This window comes from Dermochelys coriacea, chromosome 14 (assembly GCF_009764565.3).
Source record: "Dermochelys coriacea isolate rDerCor1 chromosome 14, rDerCor1.pri.v4, whole genome shotgun sequence".
Taxonomy (NCBI): Eukaryota; Metazoa; Chordata; order Testudines; family Dermochelyidae; genus Dermochelys; species Dermochelys coriacea.
The window spans coordinates 6,704,838-6,731,833 of record NC_050081.1 but is presented as its reverse complement, the minus strand read 5'-3'; the positions used below and the strand labels follow the sequence as shown (position 1 = coordinate 6,731,833).

Sequence of the window (26,996 nt, the reverse complement as noted above, 5' to 3'; positions counted from 1 at the left end):
AGGCTACACAGACTTGCAGGGCTGGGAATTAGCAAGGCAAACTGCAATGTCCTTCAGTGACTTCCAGCCCTTTGTTTGAAGTGTGCGCGCACACACACACACACGCGCGTCATTGGGATGACCCAGTTCCTCCCAATCAATTGTCATCCCACCCTTCCCTTCACAGGCCCCGGAGGAAAAGTGGGCCTCTTTTGAGGTCATAAATATAGCCTGTAAACAAGAAAACAGGATGTGTCCATTGGTGATTTAAAAACAAACTTCAAGGGGGGACGATCAGCAGCCCTCCGGTTTGTTTGATTCTCCTCTAAACATGCCTTGTGAAAAGTTGAATGCACGTGGTTTACAGCTCTGAGACACCACTGTCCTGCTGACGTGGTTGTTTCCCTCTGTGTTTTAATCCTGTAAAATTACTTCCTGATGCATCGGGGTCGGGATCTTACTTTGGATTTCTGCAGGGGAATGAAAACAAAGGGAAACGCAGTAGATTGCAAAGCACTTGGCAGTCCCAGTCGTACACATGGGAAACTGAGGCATAGAGAGGCCAATGACTTGCTTATGGTCACACAGGGAGTCTGGGGTGGTGAAGGAAGTTGAACCTGGGGCTCCCAAGTCTTAAGCTCGTGGCCTAACCTCATTATCATCCTCCTCCTCAGATGGCCCCAGAATCTCTTGAAGGAAGGGAGTGTTGAGCCTCTCTCCAAAATTCTGTAATTCCCCTTACCCTTAACTCTGCAGTCATAGGGTCTGGTGGGGTTGGGGGGCAGAGCCGTGGGAATTCTTGCTGAAGTCAAGATTACAGAACAGAATGGCCCTCTCCTACGCAGGACTGACCATTTGCGGGAAAACTCCCACCATCACCCTAGCATGGCACTGCTCCACCAAGTGGGGGCGCTAGTTTGCAGAGTCAGCCCCCAGAGCAGAGTAAGAGGACGCGGTGGTAGAAACAGCAGTGCCTGGCCTAGGCTAGCATTCCCGCTCTAGCTAATGGAGAGAGAGAGAGCTCCCGGATCTGCAGGCAGAGACTTCCCTCAGATTGTCTGCGCTGGCAAGGCCCTAGGTGTGGCCCCTTTGGGTCAGGTTTGTGGCATGTTGACAGGGGGACGGTGGAGGAAGCTTGCTTTGCGGCTGCTGAACCTGTTCTGCGGATCGCTGGGGGACGGCAGGCAGCCAGGAAGGAGAGACTAGGCCTGGAAGGCAGCCAAGCTGTGAGTGCATCTGACTGCCAAGAAATGAGCTTAGGAAGTGAAATCGGGGCGAGGAAACAGCCCCCGCGCTCCCAGGTTCCTCAGGCGGGGCCAGGAGCGGTGGTGGATGCAGCGGGCGCTTAGCAACTGGGGGAAAAGCAAATAAAATTCTGGGATGCGTGAACAGCGCCAGGGAAAAACTGACTCTCACCCAGTGACAGGAAAGAATGAGGCTGGCTTTGGGACTTCGTGCAGCTGCTCGACTCCAGGGCAGGTGCCGAGGCTGCTTGAACCCACCTGGGAGGCAGGTTTGCTGGCCTCTTCCTTGTACTTCACCTCTCATGTAGATTTTATCTGCAGAAAAGCCAATGACACTCTCCATCCCTCCCCCCTCCTGTCTGCTCCTGTTGAGGGTGGGAGGGCAGGCGGGGCTGATCCAGCCAGGGCCAGAACGGCATCTGAGGCATGCACAGTGAATCCAGGCGTGCGACCCCTGCTACACTGTCCCAGCAGCAGGAATGGCCAGGGCAGAAAGATGGGTGAGGTCAACCTCTGCCCTGGCCCTGTTTGGGAATCCAACGCTGCTGTCTGCGCTAGGCTGCCTCAGTCTGTGTGTCGAAGTTTGGGGCTTTGCTTGGGCCCTGCCCCATGGCATGAGAGAGAGTCTGCTTCCACTCCATGCACCCATACAGGGCTGGGTGCTCACCAGCCCTTAGAAACAGATCCCCTTCCTGGGCTTCACTGCCTGCCATGTTTATTACTGCGCTGATCATAGCTTGCACTTGTTCTGATTATTGACCCTAGGAGAGCGGGGAGATTTGCAGGCCTGGAGTGTAAAGTACCTGACTGGGTGACTTTGGACTTACTGAAATTTGCCTTGAACGGCCTTTGGATCAAAGGGCTGGAGACGAAGAGGGAGAGATCAGAAAGAGATGCTGCCTAGGGTAGCGTGTGTACTAAACCTGAGGCACAGAGATCCCTCTGTATCAAATCCCCTATCTTGTTTGCTCATTCCTGCAGCAGAGGGGCTTCTGCCTGGAACAGGGATGCAGGGCTGGGTTCATCTGGACCTTTCCTTTGCTTCTGAGTGGTGTTGAGTTTGCTCTCTCAGGAGGCTGTAACCAAAAATCATGGAGGGATAGAGCCTGTTTGCTTGCCTCATGTGACTCCCCCTGTTAGCCCCCAGCTCCCTGTCCTGCGCTCCAAGAACTTCTCCTCCCTTGCAGGGAGCCCAGCACCACCATGCCCTGGCGCAGGCTGGATTCCCAGCTCGGAGCTCTCTCCTCCCAAGCTGTAGGTGCTGAGAATCCTGGGAGCAAGGGGCCGAGCCCCAGGATGAGGGGCCAAGTGTGGTAGAAAGGTGTAAGAGCGTCGTCTTTGATTGGCCACAGCAGGCTCTGTCTAACCTTCCTCAGCTGTGAGAACAGAGGCCTATGAGGTGAAGCCACAAGGCTCCAGCTGAGTTCAGGGCCCCATTGTCCTAGGCGCTGTACAAACCCAGAGTGAGAGGGAGCTCACAATGTTAATAGATAAGGCAGGTGGATCGTGGGAGGGGGAATGGAGGCACCAAGTGGTGAAGTGACTTGCGCAAGGGTCCATGGTGTATCTTTGACAGAGCCAGAATAGACCCCAGGTCTCCTGGGTCCCAGTGCAGTGTCCTACCCACTGGTGGCCTTCTGTAAAAGTTCCTTCTGCATTAGAGATTGTGGAAAACCTTTCCTCCTGCCCTGCCATGGGTGCCCAGGCTCTGCACTCTCCCCACACCTTTCTCATAACCAGCATGCTAAACACACTTCCTGTGTTTCCTGTCTAGTGAAAGCGGACGCCCGTTCTTCCTATACCTAGCGCTGGCCCATATGCACGTGCCCTTGGTCCTCGCTCAGCCTCCCTCCAGCTCCTCATTCCCTGGGCCATACCGAGCCAGCCTGAGGGAGATGGATGCGCTGGTGGGACGGATAAAGGACAAAGTTGATGGCTGCGGGAAGGAAAACACATTCCTTTGGTTCACAGGTGAAGCAATAAAACCAGCTGCAGTAACAGCAGATCATCTCGATAACTGACATTTACATACTGCTTGGATACGCAGGCAAGGCGAGGGCTGAAGGAGAAAGGGGTGAAGGGCATCCACATGCAAATGGGAAGCCGTCTTAGGGACGGCCCTCACATTGTGTTAGGGGCTGAAGTGGGGCTTAATTTGGGGGGGGGGTGGGGACTTGTTCACGGCCTCTGCACAGGGGAGTGGATTTCATCCTCCATGAACTCTGTTCCTTTGTATTAATCTGTGTTAAACAGTATTTTAACAGGCCAAGCTCTGCTCTCAGTTACTCTGGTGTGAACTGGGAGCTGCGGCACCAGTGTAACTGAGAGCAGGATCTCTACTGGTCTTGTTTCTTCCATTCCTGTTAGCCTGCCTGTCTCACGTTCCCCTGACATCTTTGTTGAGTCCCCTTCCCTGGCCTTTCTGTAGAGCAAGGAGAACCAGCATGGCAAAGCCCCATGTAATCCAAAATATCAGGGAGGAACCACAGGGGTGGGGAATAAACCTCTCCTGGCCAAGTGGGGTTCCAGGGAGACGGGGAGCAATGGGCAAGAGGAGCTGCAGGCACAATATGGACTGAGAGGTTTGGTCAGTTGCGTGCCCAGAGCGATACTCAAAACTGGATTGTTGAAAATGCTGATTGGTGCCTGGCCTCAGGTGAGACCCAGCAGACACCACTGAGAGCGACACGGTTACTCTGAGGAACTGGCTTTTAGGCCCACCCTGAAACATGGGGGACTCCTCTTCCCCTTGAAATTAGGGGGGGAGGTGCAGGGAATGGAGGCCAGGATCCCCAGAGCGTGTCCTCTGGATTCTCCTGTTGGTCAGGCCCTGCCTGAGGTGCCGGTCCGCTGGCACTCAGATACCGTGCAGATGGGGGGCAGTAAATTTGCCTGGATAGGTCAGATTCACCCACCTTGGGGTGTTGCTAGGAAGGCTGAACTCCCCCACCGGCTTTATAGGCAGGGTTTGGGCCTCACAGGGCTGTGCTGCTCTTTCAGACTCAGTAATGATCCCTTCTCTCAGGCAACTTGTTTTCCAACCGCCTCCCCACCCCCACCCTCCTCAAGCTGCCCCACTTCAGGCAGGCGGATAAACCTGGACATCCGTGTCTACAAATTAAACCTCAAATCCCCGTTAATTAAAAAACCCAAATCCGCTCTTGCTGAGACGCCTCCCTAATGAGGATGTCTTGCTTCACTGCCATTCCAATGACAGGAACAGCTCTGCGGCTCATTAACGCCAAATTGCTATTGTCCTCCCCCCTCTCCCCCCGTCTTAGACTCAGTCTCCTGAGTGGAAGTTCAGCCCCCTTGAGAAAACATGGCCCTATTATTTGGAAATAACCTCCATTGTCAGCCATTCAGTCAGTCCTCACTCAAGCGCCTGCCCGCGGTAAAAAGCCATCAGGTGCTGGAGAGGAGGAAAGCACGGGATTGGTTGCCTCTTTAAAGGGCGTATGAGCTTCCCCATGGGGAGCAAATATCATCCGCAGCAGCTCCCCACTTACCCCTAAACATCAGGGTGCTCTGTCTGGAGCACCCTCGATTGAGAGAGGCCACCAGACAATCTGCTTCGTGGAAGCTGTGTGAGATTGGGCCACCCTCACTCAGTTTCCCAGATGGAAATCAGAGTAACGCTTCATTTTGATGGAACTGATCTGAGTTTTTGCCCTAGGCATGGAAGCTGGCTTCTCTCTCCATGGCCTTCGTTCACTGTGTTTCAGTCCAACTTGTCTGTCTCTGGCTGTTACTCACCAAGATGTTTCTCTCTCCTCCAGGAGACAACGGTCCTTGGGCTCAGAAGTGCGAGCTTGCAGGGAACGTGGGCCCATTCTCTGGGGCATGGCAAAGGCAACGAGGTAACCAACAAGGCTGATTGCAAGGCTGTTAGTATCTTGGTAGCCATTACATGTGACCAGCTGGGAGCGGGGAGGGACCTGCTCCTGGAAGGCCCTTGTTCAAATCTGGCCACCAAGCAGAAGGGAGAGATAGGATACTTCCCTGCCTTTGGCAGAGTTCACTCCAAGCTGTCTGGCTACTGCTGCACCATCTCTGCCATGCATTGATTTACCTGCGGAGCTCCAATTTCTGAAGAGCAATTTTCTTGCCTTTAGAATGGACCAGCTAGTACGAAATGGCAGGTTTTTCCCCAAAACGTCATGGGGCATCAGGCTGAATTAAGGCAATCCGGGGCCCTGGACACACAAGCCCATGGAACTTCCTGGCTCCTCCCCCATTTCATGCCCCTACCCCTTCTTATGGAAGCAGCAATCTTCAGATGGCTGGAGAAGTTTGTGCCTCTTGGAGCTATTGTCTTAGGTTGTCTGCAGACTCAGGCAGGTATTGTTCACACGTGGCTCACATTTCAAGCTTTTCTCTTATTGCACAATAGTTACAAACATAATTTTTTAACTGACAGTCCGTGTGTCTGGACCTATAGTGTCATATACTCTAGCTTCTAGATACATATAAAACTATAATCTGGCCCTGACGGAGAAGGATGCTGTGAGATGCATATAAAAGGACTTCAAGCCCACCCAGCTCTTGAGGTGACCCAAGTGGAGACCTGTGCTCTGACTGTGCTGAGAATTATTTTAGAGCTTGGCTTTTATTGTCCTAGAAGTGCTGAGCTCCCACTGACTTCTATAGGGGCTAGGGGTGCTCTGTGTTTCTGGAAATCAGGCCTGTAAGTGTGTGTCATTGTAAGCCCTCAAATCTAACTGTACGGAGGTGGGGTTTTAGTGTTCGCTGTCTCCAGGGGAGGCATCTGTGTGGTGGCTTTGATTATTTACACAGAAGCAGCCAAAAGTCTCCAGCATGACTCAGGTATTTCCCGCTTCTGCTTGTGTTACGCACTGTGAACGTGTGTTGGGTTACATTTCCCCATTTGCTCCAGGATGGAAGGGGAGGGGGCAGCGGAGTGAGGCAGCATCTCTTTCCTCATCTGTTTCCTGACATCTTCCAAATATAGTAGAGGCCCGGCAGAAACTGATGTGTGATTCTGAGAAAAGGCTGCTGTGGGCCTGGCTAGCCAAACAAGGGGTACTCCCTGTTCCCTGCATCTTTTTGCAATTCTTGCTTGGTAATTTTTTATCACCTTTTTTTTCTCTCTTCATCTCCACCTCCCAAAAATCAGCAAATTGGGATTGTATTTCTCTCTTCTTACCTAATAAAAAAATAAGTCTTTAGCAACAACCCAACACACCTATGAGCAACCAAGCCTATGATAACAACAGGTAGCCTGGAACCCACTAGCAACCTTATAACAACAAACCAGGGCTAGCAACTCACTGCTCACAGACAACCCTACAGACCAGACCTCACAGAAAGGGGAGAAATTCCATAAGGATATAGAAACACCTGTCAGGAGCAGTGATTTTTAAAATCCCTCTAGGTTCCTTCTTAAACTGGATGCAAAAAAGGAATATTTATAGATATTTCAAAGTGAGAAAAGTGCCGATGTGACTCTAATATCTTTGTTTGTTCTATAGCATGTCAGTCTTATAGGTGCTGATCTCTCTTCTATTGCCTCAGGTCTCTTTTGGGTTCTTATGGACGTGGTTTGCCTATCTTGACATCCCCAGAGCATGTGATCTGTCTGCCTGTTTTAGACTGCCGCCCATCAGTGTCGTACCTGAGCCCCTTCCACATAAAATCAAAAGCAATAGTGAAGTGCCTGCTGGATTTCATGATGTCTCTGCTACTTCTCCCTTTTTGGGATCAAATCTCTGCTTGGGAGAGGGTGTTTGTGGGATTTTTTTGGGTAGAGGTGTAGGGGAACAAGGGAGGCTGTCAGTGTGGTGAGTGTCGTTCCTGTGGTGACAAGGCTTTTTAAATGGGTTGGGTGAGGCCTGAAACTAGCTGGCAAGTTTACAAAAGACCACTACAGTGCAGCTACTCTGGTCTGGAGCCTGGGGTAACTTGGCACCCAGATCTATGGGTTCTCGGTCACTAGATGAGCCTCTCCATGAGCTCTGCACCGCAGAATAAAAGCTTTTCCTCCCCTCTTCAGCAGCCCCTAACCCCTTGGGGAAACTGTCTACCCGTCTCTGGCTGGGTGGGCCCTTAGCTGTTACACCCGAACCCCTGGAAGGGCTGGTACTGCAATGGAACCCTGATGTCTCCATGGTGATGCACCTGACGCATGAGATGGTGCTGGAGGTTTGTTGAATTTGCTAAGGAAGGAAGCAGCAGACCCACCATCACCCCTCCCAGGCATGTGGGGACGGTGTCCCCCTTGCACGGTTCCCCCTGTTTTGTACCTCGCCTGGGAGTCGCACTGAAAGGGGGAGCAGTGCCGTCTCCCCACTGGAAACGTCCTAGTTTTTGGCCTATCATTGGGATGGATTTGTTATTACTTGCAAGGGAATGTTCTGTTCTGTGTGGTGTCAAGTTTTTGTGGAAAGCCTTGACCTTTGTAATTGGATGGCATCACACAATTGTGCAACCTTTAACATTGAGAAAAATCCATGTGGATTTGTTTGTTTTGTTTTGCTTCAGCGTAGTGTTTACTACTGCAAATGTCATCCTGAACCTGTCAAAAGGCTGCTCTGGCTTCCTGTGTAACTAAAGTCACCACAATATGTGGTATGGGTAGCACAGCTAGTGAATATTCCTTTGACTCTCTCCTGCTGCCTGCTATGACTCATTACAGATTTGTGTACAAATCACTTGATCTTACTGTGTCTCAGTTAACCCAGCTGTAACTTGGTACAAGCGAACCGTTATTTAAAAAGCACAAGGGCCTCTTTTTATTTGGACTATGGAGGGTCAAATTAAAAATCTGTTACAGAGGCTGATTTAAGCAATAGATTACTGTACATGGCACAGTTAATTCTGCAATTTCGTATTTGAGTTCCTTTAGAACTCTTGGGTGATACCATCTGGTCCTCAAAAAGAAAAGGAGTACTTGTGGCACTCCTATCCGATGAAGTGAGCTGTAGCTCACGAAAGCTTATGCTCTAATAAATTTGTTAGTCTCTAAGGTGCCACAAGTACTCCTTTTCTTTTTGCGAATACAGACTAACACGGCTGCTACTCTGAAACATCTGGTCCTGGTGACTTATTTAGGCTAGTGCTCTAGCCACTGGACTATATTTCCTCCCTTGCTAGAGGTAGACCCAGGTTTGTTGGGAAATGAACTAGTGGGTAATTAAGAGTAGGGGAAATTGTTTGTGATGTGGTCAGAAGGGATTTAGTTTTAAGTTGCAGATATGTGTTTGCATGTATACTTCAGCAATCTGGAGGGTGCAGCTTTCATGTACTGGAGTTGTTTCCAGTTGGTACTGTATGAACACATGCATGTACACCCCACTCCCCACCTCCCCCACAGCCCCTGAGGCCTGCACATAGAAACAAAACCGAATCAGCAGTACTCGCAAGCTAAACATTTCTCTGTGCATTAGATTCTCACACAACATCAAAGGCTTATGGAAATAATGTCACTCTAGCTACATGTCTTGTGAAACCAGCTCTGTGATTTTTCCATTTCTCATCAAAACTGATGAGAAGTAAAAGGTACTGTTAGGAATTTTAGTCTGGAAGGGACCTCCGGGTCATCGAGTCCATTTTCCAACCCAAAATTTTTGTTAGAAAGGGTGAAAGTGGGAAATCCAGCTAACTTTTCTCTCTCTTCCTTCTCTGAAAAAAGAACTCTGTAACCTTTTTAACCCCCCAAAATGTTGGAAGGACTCAAAATGTACAGGGTTTAAGCCATGCATGGGTCTGGTGCTGGCCCAGGGTGAATTTCATCCTAAAGAAACTGGGGGGCTGGGAGGAAGTTACTCTTTGAATTCACTTTGCTGCAAGATTTTTTTTTTCCTGACCTATCTTCACATTTCTGATGCAGTCTTCCTCCTTTGTCATTTGTTTAGTATCTGTGGCGCGGAATAATTCCTTTACTTTATATCAGGAGAGGTTTGGGTTAACGAAAAGCTCCTGTGCAGAAGGGCCGCTGTGAGAATACCTGTCTGTCTTCCAGGTGGGAGTGCAGCCAAGCGAACGACTTGGGAAGGGGGACATCGTGTTCCGGCATTGGCTTATTGGCCTGGCAGGATCCCTGCCAATGTGTCAAGCATTGCACTGTTGAGGTAGGAGGACAAAACTTTTTTGATTTCCCTAGGTGAGGTCTAATGAGCTAAGCACAGGACTGGGAGCCTGTGTTAGGAGGCCTGGATCTTACATAGTCTATCTCCCAAGCAGGTAATGTGCTCTCAGGACATGAGTTAAACTGCTGGCATTTCTGCTTTAAACACTGGGAAGCAAACCACGATCTGTTGGCTTGGTCCTGACAGATGAGCCTTTGCTCAATGGCTCAGAAGGAGGTAGAGGAAAATCCAGGATCGCTGCCAGCGTGCCTGGAGAGAGGAGGGGGGTTCCTGCCTGACCTCAAGCTGGGCTGTGGATAAAACCGGAGTGAAGGACTGCTTCTTGTGTGTATCGTGCAGCATTGGTGGAATCCAAGTCTTTGTCCTTCTCTTATTGAGGGCCAGCCCAGTGAACCCTGCCAGGACAGCCTGAGGCAAAACATTCCAAAGATTAATCCTCCTTGCAGGGAAGAAAGGAATTGTGATTATACACAAAAGCTCTGCTCCAACTGATCAGAGCAACTGTTTACGCAGCCTGGTCCCCTGTCACGGAGTGGGGTGGGGAAGGGATAGCCAGGACTGGATGCTCTAGGAAAGAGTGTAAAGCCCACATTGCAGACCGTTGTGCAGTTACCAAATGCATTGCAGCTCTGAGCGGTGAAGGGAAAGACTGTGGATGACCTGCTGCTTTTACGTCTACCAGACCCAGTCCAGCAGGTTTGACAGCGATAACTCCAGGAAGCTGCCAGAGTTTCAGGGCGCACAACTGTGGCTGGACTAGAGAAGGAGGGGGCTGAAGGGCACTTGCAGGCTCACAGAAATACGCAGTTCCAGATTTTTGTTGTTGTTAAAGATGAAATTCTCCAGTCCCTCACAGCCCCAGGGGTGGGAAATCCAGCCTTATGTACTGTCCTGTGAAACCCACTCACCATGCTGGGGGCAGCAAACGGCACTACAGGGCAGCTACTCTGGTCTGGAGTCTGGGGTAACTTGGCACCCAGATCTATGTCACTAGATTGACATGAGCCCAGATCCATAGAGCCCTATGCGGATACAAGATTCGGATCCGCATCTGAGCCGTAATCTGCAAACATGGTCTGCGGGTATCTGTGTACCTAAAGCAGATATCCGCCGATTTGCAGGGCTCTACAGGTCTAGTGCCTCTAGCTTGGCCTGCATCCAGTTATCCCCTCTGCACTGACGGGGAGTCAGTCTTGGACAAGGAAATCTAAAGACAACAAATTCCATAGAGGTTTAAATAACTAATTTTAATTGTGTGACACAGACCAACAAAAGGCAGGATGTTGCAAGTGAAGGGCTGACGGCTTGTCTTTAGGAAACTCCACTCACAGGCCACATCTGGTGGAGACTCACATGGTGGTGACGTAAATCAACACCTCAATAAATAGGCATTAGTGAATGTCATCACACACTGGGGGCAAAGGGCAGGGCAGTTGTAAGAAAAGTGGGAGTATATACGATGATGTGGAACAAAGTGGAGCCCTGGGATTTTGTAACCAGTCTAACAGATAGGGTTAAGGGCCAAGTTATCCCAAGGCTGTGGGGTTTTATACCAGACGTTCATGCCAGTTAAAGGCGCACCATTGGGAGCCTTGGGGACTGAAGGTATAGTAGAGACCACAGCAGTGCCAGCTTTTTCCTCCTTCACAGGAGAGAGTTTCCCTAGGGGTGACAGAAGAGTTTGATTTCTCAGGTTCTCTTATTTGCAGGTGCCTCTGGCTGGACTGCCGACAAGAACACTGATTTGTGTCTCACAGAGTGTGGGACACGCAGTCATCTAGGGACTGAGACCACCAGGCAGATATGAGTGGGTGATAATCTTTGTCATTATCAATCAGGAAGGGCTCTGTACCAGTGACCTGCCTATGAGGCTCTCTGTCTGACACTCGCCCTCAAAACAGTGCAGGTTGTTTACTGTCCAGATTTCTTTTTCCCCATGACAGGTCAGCAATGGACCCTAGCCTGTCCTCTGATCCCTCAATAGCTTGTTTTGGAAGCAGCCTTTCTTACAGAATCTGATCCAGATATTTCCACAGAAAGGTCATCTTTGTCTTCCCAGTGCTGCAGGGTATTTCTCTTTGCTGTCATTAAACCAATAGGAATCCACCTCCAGGAAATCTGGCAGAGATCGAGCACTCTTATTGGCTGAATTGCCGATGCGTCCTCTCTCAAGTTAGAGAGGTAGTGTGGCCTGCTGCTCTGAACTTGTGCCCCAGCACAACCACTGGCTCACCCTGGGACCTGGGCCCGCACCCAGAGGCAGTCTTTTCCAGTTGAGGCCTCTGCTCTTAGGTGCCTCTCTAGGTACTTATAGGGCATCCAAGTGCATGGTAAACACTAATGGATATTATCCTCACTCGCCCCTGTGAGGAATGGCTGGGCTGTTCTCCCCATTGTACAGAGGGGAAACTGAGGCCCAGAGAGACTAAGTAACTTGCCCAAGGTCACACAGGAAGTCTGTGACTAAGCCAGGAATTGAATTGGTGTCTCCTGAGTCCCAGTCCAGGCAATTGTAAAACCCCTGGCAGATGCAAAGCTGTTGTGTGTCCAGGACTTTTACTCTCCCATGACTGCAGGAGCCCAAGGGTAGGGGGCCTGGTGTGGCACTTCTACCATGGCCCAGAGGGACTCTTGCAATCAGGGTGGAAATTACCAGCTCCTGTGGCTAATCTGACCTGTGCTGCAGGCTGAGCTGACACCTCCCAGGATAGGGTTCCCACTAGCTACACTCCCCATCAGTCCCTGTGCCCACCCCAGATTGGTGCAGGAATTAACTCTCCTCCCCTGGGCCTTATACTGAGACGTAGTTACTCCAGCTGGAGATGTGGGTGCATTGAACATCTGAAAACAAGGCACTCAGTGTCTCAGGCTGATGAATAAAGCAGCTCATCTGAGCTGGGCATTCAGAATTAGTGGATGCTTTTGGAAATGTTGGCCTCAGTCCTTCTTCACCTCCATTTCACCCCCCTGTTAAGTGGGAATGATAAACCTTCTCCATTGCACAGAGGTGTGGCTGAGATTCATTAGCTAACGTCTGTGCAGCATGCCACGCATTGCTGTCCCCTGCACTGGCAAGGGCATGGTCTCAAGGACTGTCCAGATGGGTCTTTCCCTTCTCTAGTTCCTGTGATCCCAACTGGCATTGGAGAATGTAGGTGCTACCTGAAAAGATCACTTTGAAGGAAGGGAGGATGCAACACGCCAAGCCCAGGAAATGCAAGCAACTGGTTGCATTGTGAAAGAGGCACGCCTGTATATTAGCTTGGCTGCACTCCAGTCTCTCCGTCAGGGATGCTAATGCAACCAGCACTACATGGTGCTGGGAAAGACTGCATGCTGTTGGGAGAACATCCTGGCAGGGAGGAGACAGAGCGTTCTTGTGGAGTTGTGAGCGATGGATCCGAGTGCAGGAGGAAGGTGCACAGGGTGAAATCTCCAGCCCCAATTAAAGCAGTCAAGGTAAAGGCTTTGCTCCCATTGGGGAAGAAGCCAAGCAGCATTTTTATGTGACTGGGAAACCTCTCTGTGGATGAAGGTTGCCCCTCACCCTCAAAGGATGGTGATGCAGAAGGCCATTGTGGAGTGAGGTTTGGAGGCCCATGTGGAGTGTAATCTCTTAAAGACCTGATCCTGCAGCTTCTACATGCAGAGAGCTCCCATTTACATATGGGCACTTTGCTTTCATAAGCTCGGCAGGATTGGACCCTTTATGGATTATACTGTAGAAGCTCCTTCAGATTCATTGGGCCGGCTTCAGAATGCCCTGCACTGATTCTGCACTCTGTGCGGCTATCCTGGGGAGAGCAGTGCTAAGCGAGGCTTGAAGGAAGTCTAGGTCAGTGGACAGCAAGGCACAGAGCCATGAGCAAGTCAGAACTGAACAGAAACATGCTGATGCACTCTATATTCTTTTACACACACTGTCCTGTGTGCCAGTGCAAACGTGCAGCTACTAGCTTGTTTCCACTGAAATCTGCCGTGGCTAACTGTTTTGCTTAATGATATTTAACTAGTAGAGCCTGCCATGATTTTACCATTTTACCATTCTCCTCACTAGTCAAAAGTAGGGCCTTGAAGTAGGTCACTGGGATGAATAAGAAGCAAATTGCACCATCCTTTACTACACACTATCTTGGCAAAATTCTGCAGATTGAGCAAAGCTATTCTGCAGTATTTTTTGCAGGGACAGGTGTGTATCTTGCTTAATAGCTCTTTATTGCTGCATAGCTATCTACATTGTACCATCATCAGCAAAATATGGTTTGAGGTGGACTTAAAGAGAAAGGCTTTTACTGTCATGATGTCATCTAGGATCCTTGTGAGCTACTTGCTGTTCTGCTTCATTGATTTTTTTTTTTTTTTTTAAATATTCAGCCTGGTTCTTTCCCTACAATGAGCTGGAAGAGTCTATAATGTAGAGTCAAAACTTCCAGTGTTGTTCAAATAGACATGGACCCTAAGCAGAAAGTTTGAATGGCATTATTTACCCACAGGTCTCCTTATGAGTGTTTGTTATGTAGGCAAAAGCATCTTCCCCTTTCAGTACTGCTACATTTTCCTAGCTTTACTTCTGAGATTCATCCTCTTGCACCACATTGGCCTTCACACAGCTCTTGGAAGTGTATTGCACAGGCAGGACCGGCTCTAGGCACCAGCAAAACAAGCATGTACTTGGGGCGGCACAATTCCAGGGGTGGCATACTGGCCACCCTTTTTTCTTTTTGCTTGGGGTGGCAAGAAACCTAGAGCCAGCTCTGTGCACAGGAGCAAATGCACATTCACCTAGAGAGATTTGATCCCCAGTGCACTAAATTGTCAGGAACAGCTGCATTGATTCTTAGCCAAGGAAGTGGATTTTGTGTTTTGGATGTTGCCATCCCAGGGAAGGAGGTGCCATCCCTTATATTTATTGCAGGCACCTTCAAAATATCAAAGGTAACTTGACACAAGAGCTAAAGTGCAAATTGTTTCAGTCTAGAGCTGACCCTAAGCAGAGTTGTTGCAGCGTATTTATGCTGGTTGACCTGGCTGGGGAGTGGTTCATGGCTGGAGTTTTGTCAACAGTCTTAGAAGTCTCTTCTTCCCTTGATATGCACGTCCAGCTTGTGTCTTCCCAGCTCAGCAGTCAGCGAACTCTGAATCCTGAGATACCTAAGAAAGAGTTCTTATGTTAGAGCTGAAGACCTGGAATATTGACAGGAAAGATGAATTGTCATCAAAGGTTCTGTTACAGCATGAAACCTCCTGACATCTGTGGTCTGCACTTCATATCTGCAGGGGATGCTGGAACGTGATACCCCCGGAGAACTCTGAAATCTTCATGATCAAAAGCCAGTCACAGGGCAGACTGCACACAGGGGGATGGGGGAAAGAGATTGACAGCAACAGCTGGAGTCACAGTGTCACATGCAACATAGAGCGTAGGAATAAGGGCGTTACGAACTCAAAGCTTGGCTCCCATTCAAGGCTCACAAAACTGGGTGAGCCTGAACTGTGTTATGGAATAACCCCAGGCGTGTGTGGTTTCAAGACAGATCGCACCAGCCCTGAGTTTAGACTGTAAACTCTTTAGAGCAGAGTTTTATGAGTTTTACCAGTACCTAGCACGAAGGGGCCCTGTGGGCACTCCTGTGTAAACATTAAATCATCCTGCAAAGGCATCTGCTTGTGAGGCCATGAAAGGTCCCTTTGCAGAATCGGGACCATGGTCAAGAGCTGTGACTGGGTGAAATGTGGTTGTTTCTAACATGGCCAACGGGTCTCATGTGCCCCTCTCACATATCCCTCTTTTCTCCCCTTACACAGTCCCTTTCCAGCATCGAGTCTCTGATCATTTCCACCGACCTGGCTGCTGTTTCCAACCCATTTTTGGCATAACGGCTTGAAATTGTTCCAAGAGGTAGTGATAAGGGCCAGATCCTGAGAGGTGCAGAGCATCTGCAGCTCGCCTGGCCAGCAAGGGGAGCTGCAGGCAGGTGGCAGCCTCGGGGTTGACTCAATGGGAGCCGAAGGCCATGTCTACACTACGGTCGTTGTGGCAGCGTAGCTACAGCACTGCGACCCCATGCAGTGATGGAAGGGGGTTTTCCGTTGGTGTAGCAACCCCACCTCTCCTAGCAACTATCGCTAGGTTGATGGAACCTTGTTGGCCTGGGTGGGATTCCCCCTGGGATGAGGCCTGATGCTCTCTTTGGAGCCTGACTTATTTAACAACCTCTTCACTTGCCTCACCCATCTGCCAGCCTCTAGGAGGGGGTGTTAGGCTGAGCCTGCCTTTCTGCTCTCCTTGGCGTTGTTTGGCTGCTCGGTCTCTTAGCAGCTGGAGAAATAGGAGCTTCAAGTTCCTCTGCTTCCAGCTCACACAACTGGGATAGCACCAGTGGGCCCAAGCCAGAAGCGCTCACTCAGGCAAAGCTCCTGTTGTGTCCAGTCATGCTCCTTGACTTCTGTGGGAGTGTGGGAGGGTTGGCTGAGTCAGGAGTTCAGGCCTGGGCCCTGTAATACCTGGCACTCTTACTGCTGCTTGGCATGGCCCTTCTGCTCCAGCCCAAAGCACAATAATAGTAATTCACCTCCCAGGGCCTCTGTGAGACAGGGACGTTGTAGGGTTGTTTTGCCTTCCTTGGGCCTGGGAAGCTAAGACGCAGCTTAAGCTACTTACCCGAGATCACAAGGAGTCAGCAGCAGAACTCGGAGCTCCTGCCAGTGGGGTTTGGGTCTGATCAATGGAACCTGCCCCCCGCTAATGTTCACTTCCGAAAGCAGAGGTGTTACCCACCTGGCTCAGCCCAGCTGCCTGGAGGTCCGAGAGGCCGAAGGAGCTCTTCCCTCCGTGGCCAACTCCGTCATACGTCTGTAAGTGCTGTGACTGGGACGGAGACCTTTCTGGATTTCCAGCAAGCAGGTGCCTGAGGCAAGCAGGGGATAAGAGCCTTTGAGAACACGGAGAGCTTTCCAGGCAGCTGTTCTAGGGCTGGGAGTTATCTGTTCTTGTGTCCAACGTCCTTTACCGCCTCAAGAATAAACCCCTGAGGAGGAGAATGTGCTGATGAAAGAGAGGTGCTTTCATTGCTGATCCACACTGCTGTTTCGCGCCAGTGATGGAAGCCCTGTGCCCCGATACTTGCAGCCTTGTTGTAACTCTTGTGGGAGTCTAGCATAAGGAGCCTTCTCAAAGCTACTTGCTAGAGGTTTGAGTCAAAGGAGCACAGACTACAGTTTTCATAGGGTCCCAAACTCCCAGGTACCATGGAAAGTCAATGGGAGTTAAGTGCCTAACTCCTTTAGCCCTCTTAAAAACCCCAAGCCCCTGTGCTGCTTACCGAAGCAGGTCATGAACACTGCTGAGCTCTTAATTGGTTGTTTTCATCTGCAGATCTTGAAGTGCTTTTAAACATGAAATGTTTCTCCTCTCCTTGTGCACGTGGTCCAGGGAGCTCTGGGGAATGTCACTGATCCATACTGACATCCTGTTTCCTTTATAAGGGACTGGGGGCTGCCATGGGAGGACACATTCTATTCCCAAAGTCGGTGCATAGCTTGTTTTGGTCATGCTAGATTGCCAGGTGCTCATGCTCACTGGCAACTAAGGTGGCTGTCCACACCAGAGGATGGTAGGAATCATATGTGGCCCTCAGGGAGTGCATTTATATTTGTGCCAACAACAGGAAGGATTAGAAGGCAAACAGAGCTACAGAAAGTGAAGGTTAGATGAGGGGGAACAGAGATGCAGAGAGCTAGATTTGCTGCTGATCTCACTGGAGTTGTGCCTGCTTATAACAGTGATGAATTTGGCCTAGAAAGTATAAATGACTTCCACAAGGCTACACAAGAAGTCAGTAGCAGAGCCAAGAGCTTAGGCATTCCTGGTCCCTATCCCGTACTCAGTCCATCAGACCATGTTCATGTACAATCAGCACATTAAAAGTTGGTTGCAGTCCACAAACAGCAGGCAGAAACTCCCGCATTTCCCGTTCCTGGCCTTACGGGTCTATACGATGCAGCACCTGGGTGGCAGGGCACCTGTTTCTCTGTGTGTGTCACACTCTTAGCAGGATCTTAGTACATGGAGTAACCAAGAATTAGCCCAGAGCAGTATTTTGTGGCTGAGCTGTAACCCCCTGAAAAGAGAGGATGATGGTGGAAATGCTGACGGCTTTTTGGTGTAAGTGCACAAAACAGCACTGCTCTCATTTTCCAGTTTGGTTTCTATGGTTCCTGTGTGCAATGCATAAGTGAGACCACATTTTCCTAGGTTACAGGATCTGCTGTGACTGGAGTGAAAAGTGACTGAGTTAGCACTTCGCCTTCAGAGGGGAACTTGGCATCTTTCGGGAGGACTTCATAAAGGGTTATGTGGCCCTGTCGCAACTACAGTATCTCTGGCCAGCTTCCTCTTTGATGTGGACTCCCAGGTATCCGAGAACCTGGAGGCCCAAAGGATTTCTCTGTGTGCACAGTGCTTCTGTGTTCCTTTCTGGCAGGAGATGCTTAGCCATGCCAGCAGAGGGGATGAACTAGGCGCTAGGGCATGGCCTGGCACGTGGGAGAATTGGGGTTCAAATCCAACCTGATTGTGCATACTGGGGTAGCACCTAGGTGCTGTACAAACACAGGACAAAAAGACCCTCCCTGCCCCAGGGAGCATCTCTGCCACGGACGCTCTATGTGACTGTAGGTCTCCATCTGTGATGATAATGCTTCCTAACCTCACTTGAGTGATGTGAGGACAAATTGATTGAGGCTAGTGAGGTGCTCAGGTGCTACAGAGGTGGAAAGGACCAATAAGTACCTCGAGAGAAACCACGTTCCCTAGCAGCTCCAGCCCCGTTCTACAGGGATGCTGGGTAAAGCCCTTTTTGACCCATTGTCCCATATTTTACTAGTGAAATTGTTTAGTGTGTCCTGTCACTGTGGGGCACAGGCCTCTGAGCTCTTTCCAGTTGCTGTGTTCTTTGACAGATTGATCTGTGTAAGACGTGCTGGCTCGTCTCACGCACATGTGCTCACTATCCTAAAAAGATGCTATTCAGTATGGCATATAAGGCAATTGCGTCTCCCGTACAGAGCATGCCCACAGCAAACTGTGCCTCACGTTACCAGGGCTCTTTCATTAAATAAGCAGAGGCTAGGGATTCTGGCAGGCTTCTCGGATGGTGCCCTTACTCACAAGTGTCATTAGCTTTGATAAGCAGCAAGATTGAACTCCTGTGTTCCCCCGGCATCCAGGCCCACATATGCCCTGACATTCCTGTTAGACCTTCCCAGGCCTCGCTGGGGGACAGGCTCAACTTCTTTTGCTCCAAGCTCCGGGGTGTGGATGGGATTTTTCCAGGACATTGCATCCATGTTTTAATGAAATCTTCCTCTCTGCTCCAGCACCACAGACATTTTCCCCACCTTGGTGTCCCTGGCAAAGGCAAGCCTCCCTCCCAACAGGCGCTTCGATGGTTCGGACGTGTCTGAGATTCTCTTTGGACAGTCACACCAAGGGCACAAGGTACGTAGTGGACTCTCTTCAACATTCAACTGTAGGGGGAGTTACAGACACCACCTCAGTGAGGGTTAGTTGTTAGGCCTTGTGCATGCGAGCATTATCATCGGGGCAGTCACGGTGGGAATGCCGCTGTAGACAACTTGGCACCACCAAATGCATCCGATGAAGTGAGCTGTAGCTCACGAAAGCTTATGCTCTAATAAATTTGTTAGTCTCTAAGGTGCCACAAGTACTCCTTTTCTTTTTGCGAATACAGACTAACACGGCTGCTACTCTGAAACCTGTCTTTAACCACTGTGTCATCTAGTTATGCAGTGGTACAATGGTGGGAAATTCTACTGTGGACACAGCTTCCTTAGGGGTATGGTTTGACTGGTGGGGGGCAGTGGGGTGCAGAGGGCTAGTTAGCATAATGAATCTACTGTTCATTCCCTATCTCCCAGACTCCCATCCCAGCTCATTTTGGGGTCTTACGTAAATTGGCTCTGACTGGTCTCAGGTCTGACATCACATGACAGGACTCCATATTACCAACTGCCCCGCATTACTTGGCATCATTCAAGAGAGATCTGAAGCTGAGGTAGCCTAGAATCTGAGCTGCCTCTTCACTCAAGACAGGGTGATCTCTTCAGGGCACTGTGGAGGTTGCCGGGAACTGGTGGAAGGGTTGAAGAAGAATCTGCGATGGCTTGATTTTATTTGTAGTACACAATGGTAGCACCGAGAAGTCTCAGCTGAGATTCCAGGCACGATACAGACATGCAGTGAGATACAGTCCCTGCCCCCAAAAATTTATCATGTAAGTAGACAAGATAGACTAGCATGGGAGGAGACAGTGGACTTGTTTGAAGTCATATAGCGCATCAGTGTAGAAGCCAGAAATAGAACCCAGGTCTCCTGGCTACCCACTGGACCACACTCCATTAGCAGCAAGATGGCAGTTACAAATTAACCTTACCAAATTTGGAACTGCACATTTCTGTGGGCTCCTCTGGCATTTCCCAGCTTGGCCAGAATGTCACAGACTAGATTTCATGGCAGAGGTGGGGTGGGGCGGGGCAGGGCAGGGCAGGACCAAAAAGATTTTTTTCAAAGAGTAGTTCAAACTTGATTTGTACACTGAGCAGCTTGGTTATCGGGGGTGTATGGCCCATCAATGTGACATTACGGGCTAAAGTGCAGAACTTGGCCCTTGCCCCGTTCTTTTTTTGCTTTGCAGTTGACCTTTCAGATCTTTCTCCCTGTGCATTTCATGGCTGAGATGCAGTGATAAGAATGCCATCCCATGTGATATTTGGGTCGCTGTAACACTAGAATTAGAGATAAACAAAAATCCCAGGCACTTGAAGCCAGTAGCATGTGTCTCTCTTGATTTGACAAACAGGGTCATGATTAAGCTCCTATTTGTTCTGAGCCCTGGCTTGCACAATATGTCCCTTATTAATTTGTAAGTAGGGCAGCCAGTCCCGTATCCTGCAGCTTTCAGTCCACATGACAATAGGACCTTCTCACAGTTCCCTAACGCATGAGAAATGCAGTTAGCAGGACAGCCATTACACGGACACATTTTCTGAGTGTTACACAAGATTTTGGCTGCAGGACTCCAGTGGGCTTTAATGAGCATCCCACAACTAAAGTCTTGCTCTTTGCTTTGAAAGTCTGCCCTGCTGGGAGCTTCTCCATCTGGCTCCCGGTAGGGATTTTGGATTTGTTCTCCAAGTCCATTGTGTGTTTGGAATTTAATGTTTTTTATGGAACCCTTTGTTGAATCCTAAGATAAACAATGGAGGTGGGGGAGATATCGCAAAAGCCCATTTGGCTGTATGAGTTTTGATAGACCTTATTATAATGAGTTTGTAGTGATGGGCCACTGTGAAATGCTACAATTAGCAGAGCATGTCCAGAACTTAAGCAATAGTCAGGGAATTAACCATCTTGAGTGGTTATTCGCCCAGCGGTGGCTGAAAGCCTCCAGGCAGTTCCAGAGAAATATAATAGCCATGTTAGATGAGCATGGGCTTGGGAATTTCCAAAAGTGTGGGGAGCGGAAATTGAAGGGGGTGTAAGAGGCTGTGGATGGGTCACAAAGAAGAAATGATAAACAGGAAGTCCATAGTGGGTCAGGGGAAGCAGAGACTGCAGGGCAATAGAAAATGTAGTGCTGGCTCAGGGTAGCAGTGCTACAGGACAATAGAGAACGCAGTGCTAGGGACTGCAGGGTAATAGAGAGTGTGGTGCTGGCTTGGGGGTAATATAGAGCACCGTGCTGGATTGGGGCAGCGGCATTGGGGCTGCAGGCTACTAGGCAGTGCTACAGAGAACTGCCCGGGAATGTTGCTACCCAAAGGAATAAGTTACATTTTGACCTTAAACCCTAGATAGTCATAATAACAACAAATATTGAAAGGTTGCATTGGGTACTAATTTAGTTTGACTGTTGTCTCCTGTTTACCGCCTGTCTGATGTGCGCTGTCTGTGGTTACTCACTGATTAATAACACACTCCTGCCTCAAACCACTTGTGTTCCTGAGAAAGCCTCTGGACTCCTAGCATTTCAGGATAGGAAATTGGGATGGGATGGGAAACTGTTGGGTTTCCAGCTCCTTTCCCTGCCTGTACAGGGTTGGCCCCATGCTACGTTTTGCTAGTGTTTTGTCCTACCCTATTCTAAATATCCGCACGGAAGGCCTTGGCTTTTTGGCCTTTCAAATGATCAGCTTATGTCTTTTGAGCACTCCCTTAAAGGTGAGTGGGTTTTGTAATTCTCCCTGGAGGATCATAGGGGATGAATTAACCATGTCAGGGCCAGACTCTCCCGGGTTTAGGAAACTGATTAAATGTGGTTCAAACAGTAGATTGCTATTTCTAGGACAAGGACAACCTTTAAGCAAGTTTTGGGCTCAGCTCCCTGCCTTTTGTAACCAGGGATTGCTGTTGCCATATCCAGTGTGTTCTCTGCCTGTGAGCTAGACGCTGGTGCACTCCTGAACCATAGTCCAAACCAGCAGCCCCACCAGTTGTGTTTGAAGTTGCCTGGCTCCCCATCCTTTAGCCAGCTGAGACTTGAGTTGTTCCAGCCAATTGGATACATTTGGTCTGGTGTGTGCTACGCCCTGCGGAGGGAGAAGTAGGCGAGTCTATCAAAGCAATCCAGCGCCTCGGAGTTTATGCATTATCCTCTAATAAGGACACATCCATGGGTCAGCAATCACTTGGCCTTGTGCCTCCCAACACACTCATGCTGGAGAGCTGATTGCATTTCTATTGTACCTCCCTGCTTGAGTGCATATAGCCAAGTACTTTGCAACATGACAGGTTTCAGAGTAGCAGCCGTGTTAGTCTGTATTCGCAAAAAGAAAAGGAGGACTTGTGGCACCTTAGAGACTAACAAATTTATTTGAGCATAAGCTTTCGTGAGCTACAGCTCACTTCATCGGATGAGCTGTAGCTCACGAAAGCTTATGCTCAAATAAATTTGTTAGTCTCTAAGGTGCCACAAGTACTCCTTTTCTTTTTACTTTGCAATGAAAATCTACTCCCTTTTATCTTGTACTTGTGAGCTAGTGATAGCAAAACTGCCTTTGATGTTACAGGCTTTTCCTTGACACACATCCTCTGTGAACCGCTTTCTTTTTTTTTTTTTTTTTCTTTTTGCAGCATCTGATTTATGCACAGTTCTGGCAGCTGATTGGGGTGGTTGTTTTTATTTTGGAGGCAGTTTGCTGACTGCAATGTCTGTACATCTCCTCACATTATCTCACTTAGATATCCTTTGCTTTCCACTCCAACAGCACCTATATTCACTAGCAGTACCACCTGTGCCATTCTGGAACTGCAGCAAGTGCCCTGTTTTGAATAAGGTTTGTTGGCAATAAAAACAAATCGTACAAAATGTATCATAGATACAAGCATCAGGCAAATAGGCTTTTTTCAGTAGATTAATGTCGAAGGAATATTCCTGATGCCCGCTTAGTAATAGAAACATGCTAAGCAGTTTAGTTCAAACTTAAAATGATCAGTTTTTTTTTTTTAAATAAAAAAGTCATGAATCACTAGACATGTAACATACCTGGTAGTAACGGTTTGCAATTCTCTAGACTAGAGCCATTCAGAGGGCTTCAGTTAAGATGAGCAATTAACCTGTGCAGTAAGAATTGTAATAGATGTTTTAGAGATGAAAACAACAAGGAGTCCGGTGGCACCTTAAAGACTAACAGATTTATTTGGGCATAATATTTCGGGTGTAAAGAACCCACTTCTTCAGATTTATGGAGTAAAATTACAGATACAAGCATAAATATATATTGACACATGAAGAGAAGGGAGTTACCTTACCTTTAGAGATGGTTAACCTGAGTATAACAATACCAGCAAACCTTTCAAGTGTAGACAAGGCCATATACTTGTACTGTTTATTCCTCTTCCTGCATAGGGATAAGCCATACTGGTATATGGCAATTTATACTGATGTGACAGCATCCATGCTAGTCAGTGCACTACGTTCACACCACTGCGATAGTTAAATCAGTACAACTTTTGTGTGTAGACGAGACCTAATTTTAAGCATGCAGGGAGACCCACTGGGCTTGATTCTCATTTATGCTAAGGAATTGTCTACACCAGGGGTCGGCAACCTTTCGGAAGCGGTGTGCCAAGTCTTCATTTAATTTAAGGTTTTGCGTGCCAGTAATACATTTAAACATTTTTAGAAGGTCTCTTTCTATAAGTCTATAATATATAACTAAACTATTGTTATATGTAAAGTAAATAAGGTTTTTAAAATGTTTAAGAAGCTTCATTTAATATTAAATTAAAATGCAGAGCCTCTCAGACCGGTGGCCAGGACCCGGGCAGTGTGAGCGCCACTGAAAATCAGCTGGTGGGCTGCCTTTGGCACGTGTGCCATAGGTTGCCTACCCCTGGTCTACACACTGGGGTAACGTGCTGACAGAGGTGTGATTTCTAAAACACACTAACATGTTACATGTTAATTCGTCCATATAGACCCTGCTGGTGCACTTTAACATAATGCTGTTTGGAACAGCACTGCATTAAGCACACTAAGGAACCTTTAGTTCGACCAGTAGGATCAACGTGGAACAATTAATGCTCCATGTTAGCTCGCTTTAGAAATCACACCCCTGTACAGCGCATTATTCCACCGTGAAGACAAGCCCTAAGGCCTGTTTACGTTGTCCAGCTACTTTAAAGGGGCCTTAATGGTGGATGTGAATGTATTATTAACTCCCACTTCAAGGCTCTTTTGTGCAGTATACAGTGGCCTCAGTGTACATGGAAATTTTTGCAGGAAAAAAATTATTTTTGATGACATTTTCTGTTTTTTTTTTTTAACAACAAAAAGCAGAACTCCAAACCTGTTTTTTTAAAAAAAAAAAAAAACCAAAACAAAACCCAGTACCATAAACAGGTTTGAAAAGTGAAAGCAAAACCATTTTTTTGTTGAAAAACTGAGCGGTGGGGGTGGGAACTGTACAGGAAACGTCTATGAAAACAAAGCAAACCAACGGTTTTTAAAATTTCCTACCAAAACTTGGCATTTTTTGTGTAAAACATATTATGGCCTTCAATAGTGTGTTCATTTATCTGCCTTTTGCCCTGACAGACAACACATAGATGTAAAATCCCAGGGCATCCAAAAAGATGACAGTTCATAAAATGGAAATAGGAATCAGGGTCCATAAATTCAACAGATGTCAAAGTGATTTCAGAAAGAAGTGCTCCATTTGGGAAGTGAACATGACCTAAAAACAAACACCAATTGGAATTATTACTGTGGATGGGAGAATAATGTACATTTGAATTTTGTAGCTTCCATGTAGTCTCGGGGAGTCTAGGAAATGGAGAATAACTCTTGAAGCCATTGCCAAATTCTCTTTTTTGATTGTAGGTTGGTGTGGATCCTCCACGTTTTTCATGTGCATAGGGTTCTTTTGAATAAAAACTAGCCAAATGTTAGACAAACACCATATCTAATCAGATCAGTGCTTCAACCAGTCCAGTATCCCGTCTCTGACAGTTCAACCAGGTGCTTCAGAGGAACGAGTAGATGTTTCATAAGAAACAGTTATGCAATAATATGGTAATAGGGGGTGTTTCTTCCTGGCCACAAGCAGTTATTGGTTGGCTTAGTGCCTGAAGCATGAGGGTTATATCCTTTTATACAATTGTATAATATCTAATGAAACTGCATGATGATGTTTGTCTAATATGTAATTCTGTTCAAATAGCTGATCCTCCAGAACTTTTTCCCCATCTTGTAGCAGTGAGTTTGACAGATTAGTTATACATTACAGCAAAAAGTGTTTAATTGTAGCTGGAGACTTTTTTTAACCTTCTGATTTTCTTGGGTGAAGTTTTCTTCCCCTCCCTCTTATGTGTGGCTGGGTACATAATTTGTAGAGTGACGGGGAACAGTAAATACTGTAGGTGGAAGCTCAAGCTTTGATCACGTCTGATAGGAAGAGGGGGTTTGAATTTTTAGAGACACTGTAAGATACTCCAAGGATGATTTGGGCCTGACCCAGCCATCTGCTGTCATACTGCGGGAACTGGCATAAACCTATAGTTTAGCTTACTGCTTGTGATGGAAGTGGTTTTTCCCCGAGTGATGGTAGCTAGCTTGATGGAAAAATGTAGCTGCATCTACACCGAGGGGTAGGTCAGCATAACTACGGTGCTTTGGGGTGTGGGTTTTTCCTGAACTCCTGAACACGGTAGCTGAGGTGACCTACATTTTAGGTGTAGCCCAGGCTAGAAGAGGCACACTGAAGGGACATCTATGCTTCACACCACAGGCAGTGGAAGGTAGAGTGTGTAGCTACACACCACAGTGAAAAGCGGGCTACATGTGTCAGTGAAAGGCTATGGCAGTGGTGAAAGGCTCCGGCAGTGGGGAACTGCTGGAGCTTTTCCTCACTGCCTCTACCCCGACAGAGCCTTTCCCTGTTGCTGTACCCTTTCCCTATGGCAGCGGGACACTACACCGCTAAAAATAGCGGTTTAGACCGGGGAGCCCTGCTTGGGTGTGTAGAGAGCCGTGTCAGATACGTACCTGGGTACATACCCCAAGGTTCTGGCACTCGCCTAAGCTGTCTACACTGCTGTTTATACCTGTGCTGGGGGACTGTACTCTACACAGCGCCATTAGGAGTGTGCAGTATAGGCTTGCTGCCTTATGGAATCCAGATCCTGTCCCTGAAGGGGTGACCTTGGGTAAAGAATGTTCCCTTTTGTTGGGAAAGAAGAAAGGGCAGGGTAGATGAGAAACAGCATTTCCATGACCTGCACTGTCCTGAGGAGAAGGCTCAGAATGCTGATTGGCTCCTCCTAAGGGGCTGTCACTTGTTTCAATTGTATTCTACTAAAATAGCCGCTCTTCAACAACATGTTTTTCAGTCCTTCCCCCCCCCCCCCAGCTCTTTTCTTCAGACAGGCTGGGGCCTGCAAAAGCCCAGCATTAATCAGCATTCCAGAGCCTGAGCGCTAAAGCTCTCCTGGTAACAGCGTTCCAAGGGCGGCTTAGCAGAACCAGGGATTGCCTCCGCCAGAAAGGCTGACTGTGAGGATTTGGAGCACTTGTAAGCAGTTTAATATAAAGGCTCCAATAATGGTACCCAGCCAGGCAGGATACCATGGCGACGAGGGCCACAGAAATACCTAGAGGTCATGGTAATCCCAGCTCCTGAGGCTGCTCAGAGAGCAGTGGGCTGGAAGGATGTTAGATCCTACGAGCATCTATACTTCCCCCTGCATCTCTGGGGAGATTGGTGCATTTGCGTCTGTTCTACGATGACACCAGCTGAGTTGCGAGGCTAGCAGGAGCCTGTGCTGGAAGCTAGCTTCACTCCACTGTGCTTGTTTTCCCCTTCCCACCTACCTGAACCTTTTCCAGCCAGCAGGGTCTGGCTGCTCAGGGATTTGAGGGGGTAAGTCTGTTCTCAGCTCTGCTGCTGAGTCACGGCGTGACCTTGGGAAGTTGCTTAGCCTCACTGTGCCTCAGCTTCTCATCTGTCAAATGTCATCAGTAATTGTTTGTCAGACACTTGGAGGTCTTTGCCTGAAAGGTGCCAGATATGGGCAGAGTATACCATCTGCAGGGGAGTCCTACAGGACATGAAATCAGGCCTGACTGCTTTGAGCTCCAGTATG

At 48.4% G+C, this 26,996-nt stretch overlaps 1 protein-coding gene across 6 annotated transcripts in view; it reads left to right on the top strand.

The window, feature by feature from the left end:
* The window catches only part of ARSG (arylsulfatase G), an 86,568-nt gene that overhangs the window by 53,724 nt on the left and 5,848 nt on the right, over nt 1-26,996 (top strand). For 5 of the 6 annotated variants that reach the window (XM_043496398.1, XM_038370597.2, XM_038370598.2 and 2 more), the window contains 4 exons: nt 2,998-3,194; nt 5,003-5,083; nt 9,205-9,313; nt 18,710-18,830. In XM_043496398.1, coding sequence (XP_043352333.1) covers nt 2,998-3,194; nt 5,003-5,083; nt 9,205-9,313; nt 18,710-18,830 — 508 coding nt within the window. The remainder of the gene's footprint in view (nt 1-2,997; nt 3,195-5,002; nt 5,084-9,204; nt 9,314-18,709; nt 18,831-26,996) is intronic. The other variant, XM_043496400.1, reaches the window with a different exon arrangement.